The sequence below is a fragment of the Anabrus simplex genome, chromosome 13, assembly GCF_040414725.1.
Source record: "Anabrus simplex isolate iqAnaSimp1 chromosome 13, ASM4041472v1, whole genome shotgun sequence".
NCBI lineage: Eukaryota > Metazoa > Arthropoda > Insecta > Orthoptera > Tettigoniidae > Anabrus > Anabrus simplex.
Window position 1 is genome coordinate 82483185 of NC_090277.1, and position 15762 is coordinate 82498946.

The 15762-nt window shown below is 41.7% G+C and overlaps 2 protein-coding genes across 2 annotated transcripts; both read left to right on the top strand.

Moving 5' to 3' along the window:
- The first annotated feature begins 308 nt into the window (after nt 1-308).
- On the top strand, nt 309-1765 carry LOC136884997 (uncharacterized protein CG45076-like). The gene is made up of 2 exons (XM_067157372.2): nt 309-345; nt 987-1765. The coding sequence occupies exons 1-2, from the start codon at nt 309-311 to the stop codon at nt 1697-1699; spliced, it is 750 nt and encodes a 249-aa protein (XP_067013473.2). The 3' UTR covers nt 1700-1765.
- A 3156-nt stretch (nt 1766-4921) lies between these two features.
- Nucleotides 4922-13794, top strand: LOC137502884 (uncharacterized). The gene is made up of 4 exons (XM_068230062.1): nt 4922-5037; nt 10307-10472; nt 12139-12211; nt 13048-13794. The coding sequence occupies exons 1-4, from the start codon at nt 4922-4924 to the stop codon at nt 13758-13760; spliced, it is 1068 nt and encodes a 355-aa protein (XP_068086163.1). The 3' UTR covers nt 13761-13794.
- Nucleotides 13795-15762: the final 1968 nt, after the last annotated feature.

Here is a 15762-nt window from a genome sequence, read left to right on the forward strand (position 1 = left end):
TGCATCAGGAAATCGAGACATTTAACAATGGGATGCTCACTTCTGGAGGAATGCATTTCTCAGCCTATTACTAAAATGTGTACCAACTTACTAAGTTTTACAAGCATGCCAATTAATTAGCAGCGAGATTACGAATAGTACAATTTTACCGAATCAGTTACTTTTATATCTTTAAACTTTATGTGGAAAACCACATTACTTTCCGTTAATCGAGGCATTTTCAGATGGCATTAGTGGTGTACCTAACCTGAGGGCTGTCATTTTGGTTTCAGCTTGTCGCCAACGGATCCCAACATCACTCGACCGAGATGAATACCAAGATCATCGTCCTTCTCGCTTGTATCGGTGAGTACACAGTTTCCGTTCTACCGTTATCTATGCTCACAGCAAAAGGAATCTGTTGTTGGTTTGAACACATCCGTTGACGGCACTCAAATTATTCGTCTCACTGAAGGTACAGTTGATGACTTCCAGCTCCCATAAACAACAATGTTACCAACCATTAAAAAACTATTTAAAATAGTTTATGTTGGGTCCACCTTGTCAATACACTTTTAATGATTGAAATTATTGGAAGAATATCAAGTCATGTCCTTTCAAATGATATCCCGCAATTTTCGCAGATTTCTGAAAAAATTCCTCTCAGATAACACCTTTATGACTGCTATTTGCATCGTCGCTCTGGAATCATTTCTTGTCATTATGAAAAATAATTTACTCTCTATTCCAAGTAACTAAATATTTGATATACCGCTTGATGGAATTATTATCGAAATTTCATAGTTAATAAAAATTAAATATACTAGAGCTTAATTGATTGCGTTTATATCCATTTTCGTTGTCTTTGGCAGAATTTGTTTGTAGAAAGCAGAAAAACAAACATATATAAATTCAAAAAATAAATATACCATTTCGTTAAATTCTTCAACTTTAAAGTGTACAAGTATCTTTTAGTAGTGGTAATAGTTATATATTTTGTGTTCTAGGCCTCGTTGTCTGCCAGCCAGTAGAAAACAAAGCTTCAGATTTGGAGCCTCAAGAGACTGCAGGAGTACTTGTCAGTTACCATGGCAACGCGGTTGGGCACAGCGCCGGCCACAGTGTGGGTAGCGGGCTGGTATCCATCGCTCAGGGGGCTGTGGACCAGGCACATCGCGCTATCGCCAGCCAGGCCACCGTGGGAGCTCAGGCCTCCTTCCAGGCTCAGGCCGGCCTAGCTCAGACCGCTATCGCAGCTGCCACCACAGCTCAGGCTGCCCTCGCCGGAAAACAAGCCATCGTCACCATACTGGAGCAACAGGTACGAGACGCCCAAGCTCAGCTGGAGGCTGAAAACTTGCAGCTGACTCAGGCTCACCGCGCAGCGACCGCGGCGCAGCAAGCGGCTGAGCAGAGCCAGCTGATCCAGAACGCGCTCACTGTAGCGCTGAACGCGGCCCAGACCGGCGGAGACCAGGCTCAGAGAGCCGCCCAGGAGGCATCTTCGGAGTTCGCCTCCCAGAGCAGCATGGTGGCGTCGGCCAGGCAGCGTCTGGCGCTGAGCGAGGACCAGCTGGGAGATGCTCGAGCAGATCTGGAGGCGACACAGGCTGCCGCCCTTAAGGCTGAGGCAGCCGCTCAGGCCGCCATAGCCAACGCCAGCAAACAGTCTTCTAGCGGCGGCCACACAGTAGCAGTGGAACACGGCCACCACTACTAAATGTTGAGAGACCCCTCCATCTTACACACCCATATTTCTCATACAGTGTACTCACCAGCATTGGACATGAATAAACCATGAATATCATGAATTGAATCTTTGTATTGTATCCCAAGTTCCCGAATCCGAGTTGAAGTCTTGTTTGAGTCAAACACAGGAATGGTTTTTAAAAAATTATGAGTTGAGTAGATATCAATGGAAAACTTCCTGGTTATCTAAAAAAGCCTTCATTCCTCTGCGATCTGACCTTGTCAACTTTAGTCTTGTAAACTGCTTTGTTCTGCTTATCCGACCGTACAGAATCAAAATCTTCTGCTTCTGCTATCGAAGGCTGTCACAGCGGATCGAGGAATCACAACAATAGAACCAGGTTTTGGATCGTTAGTCTGTGTGCGTGTAGTTCTATGGCAAAGTGACCCGATTGTATTACCAGAGAAGGGGGAAGGGGGCAGGTGGCTTCAAAATGTTTAACATTCAAGAAAAATGGAGGACATATTATACTGAATTTAAAAATTAACAAAGTGAGGGCGCGCACCGGGAAGCACGTTATTATTTAAAGACTGAAATTAGACATATAACCAAGATGTGAAATGGACTGTTATGAAAGGGCTTGATCTTTCATTTATGCATTACTTTCTTAGCTTTAGTGTTCTTACCTTTCACAGCGAGATTTTTCGTTTTACTCACTTAAAAGCATTGTATCATCACATTAAGACACTGGTCAATAAAAATATCGGCACATTCCTTACACACATGATTAAATGAATTCTTATTTAAGAGCTGGACAATTTTCCTCTTAACTTGAAGCCTTACTATCAGAAAGAAAATCTATAAATTTATCCTCAAGAACATTCAAAATTTCCCTATAAGCAATACTTGCCATTACACTAGCTTAAAGCAAATTTGCATCGTCATATTGTTTCAACAAAATATGTACATTTCTTGAATCACCCATATTTCCTTCAGTGCTTGACAACGCATTACAGCATTCCAAATGGGGTAACTTGGAACACAAACAGCTTCACACATATGCATTTTCTTGAATTAAATCAAAACCCACAGATCACACAACACATCAGTATTGAAGGTTAACTGCTGCACTATACAATAATATAAGATTATATTTTAAACCAGTTAAAATATGCACGGTGCAGGTCAGAAATGTTGGAAGTACTATACAAATATCTTTGTATCTGGAAGAATATCTATGCAAACACAATATTTACTTACATTTTCTTGTCATAAGGGAAACGGAAGAAAGACCGCGCGTTCTTCTGCACTTCATAGTCATTGCAGCCAAACACAGCACATATCTTTTTTTTTGCTAGTGGTTTTACGTCACACCGACACAGATAGGTCTTATGGCGACGATAGGATCGGAAAGGCCTAGGAGTTGGAAGGAAGCGGCCGTGGCCTTAATTAAGGTACAGCCCCAGCATTTGCCTGGTGTGAAAATGGGAAACCACGGAAAACCATCTTCAGGACAGCACATATCTTTCCAGTCATATTGAGAGGAGACAAAGGAATGACACACGCTACTATTTACTTATGTCAACTTAATGTAAACGCACAAATAACGCCAAAAACTTCACAAACAAATACACGCGCTCTTATGACAGAATCAGTAACTCCCAGGTCACTCCGCTCGAGAGAACTCTAATCGCTGTCCCTCGATATCTCGCAGAGTGTCGCGTATTGTCTCTAATGTATTTGCCTCAGATCAGCTCTTGGACAGGATATGGAGTAGCAGCCTGCCTAGTCCAGCGCGCTAACTCAAACATACGAACTTTAACGCTTGCTGTAGGTGGCACGAGTTAATTTCCGAAAGAAGTATTTTGGTCATTATGTTATTCTTGGCTTATTTAAAGTGTGTGCAAAATATACGTAAGATCGACGGTTCTCCGGTACGCGCCCTTCGCTTGGAAGGCTTATATTATTACATAATCCACTTAACAATGCGGTTCTTATAAACACTTAAAATACCGTCCAAAGAGAACGAAGCATTTGCAGTTCGATTTTACTAGAATACGTCCTATGAGCAGACTAACTGGGGCTACGTGTTCACAAACATAACACATTTCCAATAACTTACCGTTATTGCCAGGACAAACGAAACAATCAGCTTGTTTTTCATATTTTTCCACATTTGTGTTTATTTGTCAAAGTTATGCCAAAGTGCCAATTATGTTTCGGCATTTTTCAAACTTTCCAGATTCGTGGACCACGTGCTTCTCAGACACCAAATTAGAGCCAAAAAGAATGAACTTCCAATTCGTGCGAATTTGTGTGAATGATTTCTTTATATAGTACATCGACACTAACAGTAACTTTACGAATTTTTCCGAGTATTTCGAAAAAATAGGTTTATTAATTCACCTAGCGACATAATTTGGGCCCCACAGCGTCTAAACTGGGGAACGTGTATTGGCGACAACGGGGTCTTTAGCGGAGTCCTTTCACTTACTTTTGCCATGCTTCTCATTTTCATCTATCCTGTCCGACCTTTTTTGATCAAATCTTGTTGTTTTCCGACCCCGACGGTATTAGAGCACTCGAGGTCTAGGAAATCTTATTTTCACACCCTTCGTGGCCCCTGTCTTTCTTTGGCCAATAATTTTATTTTTATCTCTGATTAGTGCCAATAGAGGATGGTTACCCAATTGTACTTCCTCTGAAAACAATAATCACCACCACCGCCACGAGAGAATGTGTATACTCATGATTACCCTCTAGTGCCCCGTGTTACATCTGTGTAACATTGGGAATTTAGTTCTTTCCTGTCGCTAAGAAACATCTGTGCTGCTAATGCCCACAAAGAGATTAGTACCAACACGTACCATGAAGTTATCAATTATGCGTAGAATCTTTATTGAACAATCATATAAATAAAATTCTGAATGATTTTTTTCTTATGGAGGCGTATCCTGGCCACTAGCGGGTTAAGAAAACTTGACGCACATACGAATGTTGTACGATATTTTCGAATTATTGAGAATTTCTCCCGGACCCCGCACAGAGTGGTCAAATGTATGACATGGCCGAGAAAAGGAAGACGTTAGGTCACACCGTAGTATGGGGAGTACAAATGTTTTGATAACTTCTCCATTACCAGGTTGGCAATCCTTACTTCTTTTTTTTTGCTATACTCGTAATGCTGAAAGATGCTTCTGACAGTTCTTAGAGGGAGGTCCGTTTACTGTCTGCCTGGGTGGGGAGAAGGGAATGTGGTTGCCATGGGAACGTGGGTACTGCTGTTACCATGGAGATGAGCCTGCTGGCCGGCTCGTGTTGCTTGGAGTTACGTTCAACGGAACACAGCGGTCTGAACGGACGAACAAGTGAGCCAGAAGCGAAGAGAAGGAGAAAGGAACGTGGCAACACCGTGCAACGCTCCTTCCTCCAGTACTACCTGTCAAAACGCATCTTTCAATATTACGGGTAGAGTGTTTGAACGTCGCACTAATACACGGAAGGTTTTCGACGACGCAAGGACGGGTAAGGGAAAGAAGTGGCCGTGGCCTAAATTAAGGCACAGCCCCAGTATTTCCTGGCATGAAAGGAGGAAACCACAGAAAGACAGGTTTGGGCCTAGCGACGGTGGGAGTGGAGCCTAGTATCTCCAGAATACAAGCTCACAGCTGCGCCGCCCTAACAAAACGCTCGGTACAATCCTTGTTTGCTAACATGGCGGAACTGTGGGGCCAGTGTGCCACTGCTAACTAGCCTCTTGGAAAGCGGTCGGAGTCCAGCTGTCGGGCTGAAATTGCACGTTCTCAGCGAAACACTGCACAAACACACGTGTTCCTTTTCACTCCGGCGCTGGGCGTCTAATAGCGCTGAGACGCCCGTAACAAAATGTGACACTATTGTGAAACGTTGATATCTCCGTATCTATGAATAATATCACCATAATTATATCGATACAAAGAAGAACACTTAAAATATAATTTAACATCAGAAACATGACATGGACGTCACCCGTAAAAGTTATATGGCTGTCACCCGTAAAAGTAATATGGCTGTCACCCGTAAAAGTAATATGGCTGTCACCCGTAAAAACATTATGGCCGTCACCCGTAACACATTATGGCTGTCACCCGTAAAAGCAATATGGCTGTCACCCGTAAAAACAATATGGCTGTCACCCGTAAAAACAATATGGCTGTCACCCGTAAAAACATTATGGCCGTCACCCGTAACACATTATGGCTGTCACCCGTAAAAACATTATGGCTGTCACCCGTAAAAACAATATGGCTGTCACCCGTAAAAGCAATATGGCCGCCAAATGAGAGTCCATTTTGACGGTACCGTGCTCGAGGGAATCGTTATAACTTTAACACTGTCAGTTCGCTCCAGTTCTAGCCCTTCAGGTAACATTACAATGTTGAAAACATCCTAGAGATATGAGCTACGAATTTTAGGCAAATAAAATAAAGTGTGAGGATATATTCTTTATTTATTCCTAAAAATAAAAATCCTCTCCTGAATCACCGTTACACGGTCGATTAGATTAGCAGTTCGCCTTTTCCTACCACTACGAGCGCTAATTGAGTCAATGCAGAGTTTCACTTAAGCACTTGTAACTACATTCGGTGTGGATATTCTTCCAAAATAAAAAAAAATCGCCTGAGAATATTGAACATTACAGAAAAAATTATGTAAATAAGTTAATATGTGTAGGATTTGAATCATAAAGGAAACGAATGATTTTAGGCTCTTTTCCAGGAACTGCATTTAGATCGGAAGTGATTTGCGAAATTTGTTTTTTAGTTTGATAGAACTATCCAAGACTCACAATCTGAAACCTTTCCGGACCGTTTAGCCCTTCATCTTTCGCACAATTGAGGAAATTGCTTAACTTTACTTTTTTTAGTATGGGGCCACTACCTTGTCTGCTAAGGAATGTTTTCAAGTGTCTTTTAGAAGACTACATAACACCTTCCAAAAGGAATTAAAAATCATTTCAGTTGATGAAGCCGTTAGGGACGGACGTATCTCTGAAAAAATATATGTTTGAAAGTTTTATCATCTTTTCGTAATGTCCAGCTTCAAACTAGAACAAAAAGAGCGATTACTCCACCACAGTTAAAAAGACTGAATTCCAAAGAAAATGAGACTGAAAACAGTCCGGCAGGACAAGAATCTTCGAGAGCGCAGCGATTGAAAAAGAATATAGATCTAACATCATTTTGTTAGAATCGTTCAACGTAATCGCTAAACTTTACTTCTTATACTGCTCATACCAATACCTTGGTATTTAAAAATGTATTTGTTGAACGAAAGAATAAAATATTTTATTTTAGACGTCCTCACGGAATTGTATGAACTTCCAACAATTTTTGAAATGTTGCTTCTCTTTGGACATAGTAGTGGGCTCTGAACAGAGATTCTCTTAACATTTGGTTTTATGGTGCACCGGGTCGGAAAGGTGTTATGGCGAAGATGGATTAGGCAGAGGTAGGACACGGAAGGAAGAAACTTGACAAAAAGGACATCAACAAAAAACCACGCTGTTGCACCCATAATCAAACATAAAGCCATCAACTACTTCTCCTTTACCAATTTCTCTTTTTCGAATATCTGGAACTATTTTGATTCAGATCACTGAAAATCCTCAACCTGTTTCCAGTCATTCGACCGGGTCAGGAATGGAATGAACGAAGCCCCCACCCAGCGGTGAGGATAGAAATTGTGCCGGTTGCCGAAGCCTGCCGCACTCCTCTAGGGCCATGATTAACGACTGGCAGATGAGATGGTATTGGAGAGTGTTGCTGGAATGAAGGATGACAGAGAAAACCTGTTCCGCCTCCGTTTTGTCCATCATAAGTATTACATAGTGTGGCCGGGATTTGAACCATGGAACCCAGCGGTGAGAGACCGAAGCGCTGTCACCTGAGCCATGGAGGAACACTTGTTTCAGATCATTACCACTAAAATTAAAATGAATTTCATCCCTCTCTAGAAGTATCCGAAAGCTTGAAACAGAATTCATAAATATGACGTTGCAAAGCTAAAATTCAGTGTGCCGCCAGTAACTGACATTTGAATCCATTAAATGGACGGACATCGCCTCCAAGTACCAGAAAGCAGCCAATAGCACTCGTACAATCCTGCAAGGTCAGAAGAGAAAATACAGATGGTGGAATGTGGTCTGTGATGAAGCGTTGGACCGTAGAACAAATGTCTAGAAGAATTCGAACTCACATCGATGGCCTCACGATTTTAATGTATTCCCTAAAACTCGAAAGAAATATGAGAAATACGATTTAGCTCTTTTCTTCGCCATTGGTTTATTGAAGGTTTTCGGCGATGTAAGGCTGGAAAGGCAGCGGCCGTGGTCGTAATTAAGGTAAGTTACAGCCTGGTGTGAAGATGGAAAACCACGGAGAACCATCTTCAGGTATGCCGGCGATGGGATTCTAACACACCATCTCTCTATTGTGAGCTCACAGTTATGCCACAGTAACCGCGTGGCCAATTCACTCAGTAACATGAGTTATATTATTATTATTATTATTATTATTATTATTATTATTATTATTATTATTATTATTATTACCGTGATTCGGTGGTGCACAGAGGTGAAAGAAAGTGCGTCGATATAAGGCAATCACAAGAGTAATTTAGAACTTTAAAATTATAGCTATAATCATTCTCAGCTGGTTTTTTTTCTTGTTTCTTTTCAGATGTTAAATTTTAACAAACAGTTCGCTAAGCGAACACAATATTTCAGGTATAGAACTGGCTCGCTAGTTTAGGTACAGTATAGGAAAAAATCAGAATAATCAACGACTTGCCAATTAACAATCTGAGCTTAAAGCCGTCAATTTACAAATCTGACTTGAGCACTACCGCTCCATTCACTCTATAATCAAGGAGATGGATCTCCCGGTTTCTTTTACACCATAGTAAGAGCATCTTTGCTCTACAAGTTTATCTAGGAGACTACTCCCCAAACCTCATGACATTACAGCCTTCCAAAGGCATCATTACATTAATAGAAAGAGCCTCTTAGGAGTCTATTTCCATAAATTTCCAGGCCTATTAAAAGGCACAACCTACGTTTTGCAAATTCAAGCAATATACTCGACAGTGTAACATCTTTACATAAAAGGAATTAAAGAGAAATTCACAGGGGTATCCAATGCCCATTCTACCGGGCCTTGGTGAAAAACAGCAGGTTAAAGTTACCGGCCCAAAAATCAAAATGGTGAGGTGGTGGACACTTCCACTCCTTGAAAACTGAAATGAAAAGTTTAAAACACTATTTGGGCTGATGGCCCGAAGATACAAAGTCTAAGCCTATACTACTGAGGTGACTAGATGGAGAGAATATTTAAGTTACAAAATCATAGTCACCTCAAAGTCAAGTTGATAGGGAGCACGAGAGGGTAGCACACTCTCTAATTCCTAATTTAGGTTAAGTTCCTTTGGCTTGTTGGAAATTTTTTAATCCGAATTTTGGAGTTTACATTTAAAGTTGAAATTTACATTTTAGGAAATTGAAGCTACATTATTAAAGATTGGAAACATTCCCCTCGAGCTAGCTTTCAAAGACTAGTTAAACCAGAACTGCCGTTACGTTGAGGTGATGGACTACTCGACGATGGACGAGGCACACACACTAGACTGGAGCGGTGAATAAGACCATATGGTCCGAAAATGTGCCAGCTTTTATACCCAAGACGAAGGTTCCAGAAAACTCCGGCCTAAGACCTGACAAATCCCCAATTTTTATCGGGTAATTAAATAAATACCAGACACAGCTGACTGGCAGAAAAATGAATATACAAAATTTTCTATTGGCAAACATGTTAAGTCGGCAAGAAGAGGTAGAAGTGGTGTAAACTTTAACACACCAAAAACAAAGAATAATCAATTCAGTTTACGAAACCTAGGAATAGAAAATTACTTCATAATTTAAATAGTCAATCTTCACACCAGAGGGCATAACAAAATTTACAGTGGAGACATCTCTAGGGAAATGTCCAAACTTCCTGTATTAGTTGCGAGTTTTAGATGGTAGATAGCGTTCTCCGAGGCGCTTCATTTAAATGAACGGGGACCATCCGGTACAATTATTATTATTATTATTATTATTATTATTATTATTATTATTATTATTATTAATATTATTATTATTAATATTATTATTATTATTATTATTATTATTATAATATTCTGTTACGGCCATTTGAGAGCAGGTTAAGCAAAAACCACACATTGCTGAAAGCCTTCCTTGCAACCCAAAACCTTTGCATTCTCTCCCTTCTTTCCTCTGCCCATCCCCAGTTCAGTTTCCGTTCGTCAAGGAAGCCTCTGAAACTACCGATCATTGATCTGTACTTTGTTCGGTTTAGGATGTCTTCTTCCGGATTTAATTCAGACTGCTCAAGATCCTTTCCTGCCTCCCTGAACAATTTGTTCTACTGTCAAATGTTTTAAAAATCTATTTTGTCAGTCTCTTCTCGTCCATTTTAAAAATATGTCGATAAAATTTGAGTCTTCTCTTCATTGATTCAATCTATCTTCCACCTTCACATTATTATATTTTTATTATTGTTATTTAATCCCCTGAGTGTGAATGTGAATCTATAATGATAGAGCAGCAGCGGTGATTAACGAAAGGCTCGACACGCTGTTTGAACACCGCACTCATGGTGCGTATCTGCGCGGCAGATGGTGTCATAACTGGTGGTATAAATATTGTGAGTGGTCTGTAAGCCGGCATCAGTCAGCTCTCAGTCTTCGAGAGGGACCTCGCAGCCTGGTAAGTTATAGGAGACTAAATAAAATATTCCAGTTGCTCTGTGGGGTGTCTTAACTGGAAAGGCAAAAGCGTGTAGGCCAATTCGGAAGAGCATTTAGAAATAGAACTTTTACTCCTGTAGAGGCGTATGTCGGTTCGGTTTGCAAAGCCTGCAACAGAAATGAGTAGGAGCTAAATTATTAGGTGAATAGTAATCCAAGAGATTTTTATACAGTATTAAGTTAGAATGTAAACTTGTTTGGTTATTAGGAAGTATTGCCAAGGCGTTCCTCCGTTACGTAGCGAAAGTAAATTCTAGGGGTTCTGATGAGCAAAACGCATAGCATAACCGTTGTGCAGTATAGACTATACTAAACATGTGGGCTCTACGTGAGTACAAAGGAAACTGACCCCTCTATCCCACTTACAAGACAACTGTTGATGCTTCATCAGACAGAACTTGCGTATTTTACATTTTGTGGTATTGATAATTTTGCTAAATAACATATGGATGAATCAGAGCGCTTAGTGGACGACGTGAAATTATCTTACGCTGGTGGCATTAGTTTGATTAACTTGTTATTGTTGGGTAATTCTACTTCATACAAATTACGTATATATCGGATTTTCTGGGCTTTCCCATTGTTAAACTAAGGAAACAATAATTGTATTGATCAGTATTCAAGTATCAAACGTAAGCATAGGTCTATCGAAGTTCTTTTTTTGCTACGGGTTTTACGTCGCACCGACACAGAGAGGTCTTATGGCGACGATGGGATAGGAAAGGCCTAGGAGTTGGGAGGAAGCGGCCGTGGCCTTAATTAAGGTACAGCCCCAGCATTTGCCTGGTGTGAAAATAGGAAACCACGGAAAAACCATCTTCAGGGCTGCCGATAGTGGGACTCGAACCTACTATCTCCCGGATGCAAGCTGACAGCCGCGCGCCTCTACGCGCACGGCCAACTCGCCCGGTCTATCGAAGTTTAACTGGAGCTGTTTTGATATTACCATTACTTCAAGTAAGATTTGAAAAGTAACCATAACAATTAAATAAATGAAGCGATATTTTATTTGTTCCTTCGATACTGATTTGTTTGGAAGATGTAGAAAATTAGTTATATTCATAAGAAATTGGTCGTATCAGAAAGTTAACAGTTTCGTTTACAGTCCAGAATTCTGGAAAAGGAAAAATCAACCATTTAGATTGCCTATGAACACTTTCACAGCGCGTCTTGTTGACGCCTGGGGATCATCTTGAAACTAGCGATACACAATGCGTGGCACTATGTTACCTAGCAACCGTGCAGGCTGTGATGTGAAGTATTGATGGATGGACATGACAGAGATATAGAAGGCCTCATCTCACAATACTGTAGAAATAGGGTTATTTCATTCGTGGTAGTTTCATAGGCCCGCCTGATATAACCCCTACAGGTTATGCTACTCTCGCTACATTACGGAAGAGCGGACTAGACTACATTCTAAAGTATTGATCTATTGATCATCCTATCAAATACATTGCAATCTGTCTGATCTAGAGTGCCGTGGTTGCAATTACTGCAATCCATTACATTGCTGTCTTCTCGTAACGGAGTTCCCTGTGTGTCTTTACCCCTTGAATGAGACACCATTTTACTCTTGGTTCTTCCATTCATTGTCAGGTTAAGGAGTATCATTTTTGTTTCAGCTTGTCGCCAACGGATCCCAACAGCATCTGACCAACATGAACACCAAGATTACCATCCTCCTGGCTTGTATCGGTGAGTACAAATTCATCATCATTGATCTGCATTTAGGGCTGCCTCCCAGGTGGAATATTCGCTATCAATTGTTTACCTAGGCTTTTCTTAAATGTTTTCAAAGAACTTGGAGACTTTCGAACATTTTCCTTGGTAAATTATTCCTCCCTCCTAATTCTTCTTCCTATAAATTAATAATGAAAATAAACAGCCTGTTTCCAGTCATTCGACCGGATCAGGAATGGAATGAATGAAGCCCCATCTAGCGGCGAGGATAGGAATTGTGCAAGCTGCCGAAGCCTGTCTCACTCTTCTGGGACAATGATTAATGACTGACAGATGAAATGATATTGGAGAGTGTTGCTAGAATGAAAGATGACAGGGAAAACAGGAGTGCCTGAAGAAAAACCTGCTCCGTCTTCGCTTTGTCCAGCATAAATCTCACATGGAGTGACAGGGATTTCAAACACGGAACACAGCGGTGAGAGGCTAACGCGCTGCCACCTGACCCATATTTGCCAAAATATGTCGTCTTGAATTTCAACTTAATCTTTCGTACCATTAAAAGCTTATTCGTTTACTAATGCCAATCTACGCGATCTATCCAGAGACGTATTAAAACATATCGTTTATTCAAGCTGCTGGTTTACTTACTCAAGTCTAAATTATTAATCTGTTGTCAGTCTGAAAAGCACCTGTTGATGATATCCAAATTATGAGCGACACCATAGATACAACTGAAAAATTTCCCCTCAAACCGATCCTCCATAACAAGACTAATTTATTTCATTTCTTCAATTTCAAAGTGTGCAAGTAATTTTTTAGTAGTGGTAATAGTTATATATTTTGTGTTCTAGGTCTTGCTGTCTGCCAGCCAATAAAAGGCAAAGCTTCAGATTTGGAGCCTCAAGAGACTGCAGGAGTACTTGTCAGTTACCATGGCAACGCGGTTGGGCACAGTGCCGGCCACAGTGTGGGTAGCGGGCTGGTATCCATCGCTCAGGGGGCTGTGGACCAGGCACATCGCGCTATCGCCAGCCAGGCCACCGTGGGAGCTCAGGCCTCCTTCCAGGCTCAGGCCGGCCTAGCTCAGACAGCTATCGCAGCTGCCACCACAGCTCAGGCTGCCCTCGCCGGTAAACAAGCCATCGTCACCATACTGGAGCAACAGGTACGAGACGCCCAAGCTCAGCTGGAGGCTGAGAACTTGCAGCTGACTCAGGCTCACCGCGCAGCGACCGCGGCGCAGCAAGCGGCTGAGCAAAGCCAGCTGATCCAGAACGCGCTCACTGCAGCGCTGAACGCGGCCCAGACCGGCGGAGACCAGGCCCAGAGAGCCGCCCAGGAGGCATCTTCGGAGTTCGCCTCCCAGAGCAGCATGGTGGCGTCGGCCAGGCAGCGTCTGGCGCTGAGCGAGGACCAGCTGGGAGATGCTCGAGCAGATCTGGAGGCGACACAGGCTGCCGCCCTCAAGGCTGAAGGAGCCGCCCAGGCCGCCATAGCCAACGCCAGCAAACAGTCTTCTAGCGGCGGCCACACAGTAGCAGTGGAACATGGCCACCACTACTAAATGTTGAGAGACCCTTACATCTTACACACCCATATTTCTCATACAGTGTACTCACCAGCATTGGACATGAATAAACCATGAATATCATGAATTGAATCTTTGTATTGTGTCCCAATTTGCCGTATCCAAGATGAAGTCTTGTTTGAGTCAAACACAGGAATGGTTTTAAATAAGGATGTGTTGAGTAGATATCAATTGGAAACTTCCTGGTTACCTAAACAAAGCCTTTATTCCTCTGGGGTATGACATTGTCAACTTTAGTCTTATATACTGCTTCGTTATGATCATCCGACCGTATATAATCAAAATATTCTGCTTCTGCCATCGAAGGCCGTCACGGCGGATCGAGGAATCACAGGAATATCTCCAGCTTTTGGATTGTGTTCGTGTAGTTCTATGGCAAGGTAACCAGATTGTATTACCAAAAAAAAGGGACAGGTGGCTTCAAAATGTAGAACATTCAAGAAAAATTGAGGACATATTATACCGAGTTTAACAACTAACAAAGGGAGGGCGCGTACCAGGGAAGTACGGATCTTAGGTAAATTTTGCACACACATTAAATGAGCCAAGAATAATACAATGGCCAAAACATTTTTTCCGGAAATTAACTGATGCGACCTACAGAAAGCGTTGAAGTTCGCACGTTTTAATTGGCACGCTTGGCTGCGCAGGACTGGGGAGCGTGCTACGTTCACTCGTCGAGGGATCGCAACACTGATCTTTTCTGTTTCGTTAATAATTGCGCAGCACGTCGCGAAAATGATGTAGCGGCATCGAGAGAAATAATGCAATTCGTGCTTTGACTGTGGATCAATGAAGCCAATAGAACAAGATTGTTACAGTGAAAATAAAGGTTAATTAGTATACCACATGGTTATGACGGTGTTTAGGGCTTGTAGTAAGGATGTAAAGGAGAGAGCATTAAGTCTCTGGTAAGACCCCAACTAGAGTATGGTTCCAGTGTATGGGACCCTCACTAGGATTACTTGATTCAAGAAGTGGAAAAAATTCAAGGAACAGCAGCTCTATTTGTTCTGGGTGATTTCCGACAAAAGATTAGCACTAAAAACATCTTGCAAAGTTTGGGCTGGGGAGACTTGAGAGAAGGGAGACGAGCTGCTCAACTAAGTGGTATGTTCCGAGCTGTCAGCGGGGTGTTGGCGTGGAATGGCATTAGTAGCCGAATAAGTTTGAGTGGTATCTTTAAAAGTAGGAAAGATCACAATACGAAGATAAAGTTGGAATTTAAGAGGACAAATTGGGGCAAATATTCATTTACAGGAAGGGGAATTAGAGATTGGAATAACTTACTAAGGGAGATGTTCAATAAATATCCAATTTCTTTGAAATCATTCAAGAAAAGGCTAGGAAAACAACAGATGGGGAATGTGCCACCTGGGCGGCTGCCTTAAATGCATATCACTGGTGACTGACAAGGGACGTTATGCACGAAAGCCTGTTCATCCTTGTAGCTTCTGCAACAATGATGGTCATTGTAAAGGTGTTGAAAGCACAAAGCTGTTCTACACCAACCACAGCTAACGAAGCTTGGATAAGTTCAAGTAGGAAATTTTAACTCACCGATGTCAAAATAATATTGCGCAGGATGTTCAAAGGCTTCCGGGTTTTTAGATAAGTACTGGCTTCGGTTGCAGGCCACATGGGATGAAAACGAGGAGACGACAGGTAGAATTTTCAAGATGGTATTTTTCTGCACCAAACTATATCCATATTCAATAATCGAACAGTGTCAAATAATTCACGTGCAAAGCCTTTCCATACTCTAAACCCGTATACATCTAGTGATTGACAATAAGTTTCAGCACGAGGAGGGATCATCAACTTAACTGAATCTTAATTTTGTAGAGATTTATGTGGAGAATAGAAATCCAGAATGAGCGCAACTTTAGTGCCATTAAATCTTTCGTTCACTTGACTAGATCCCATTTTTGCGGATTTAGTGCAACCAATATGAATATTTTCATGTGAAAACTTGTTC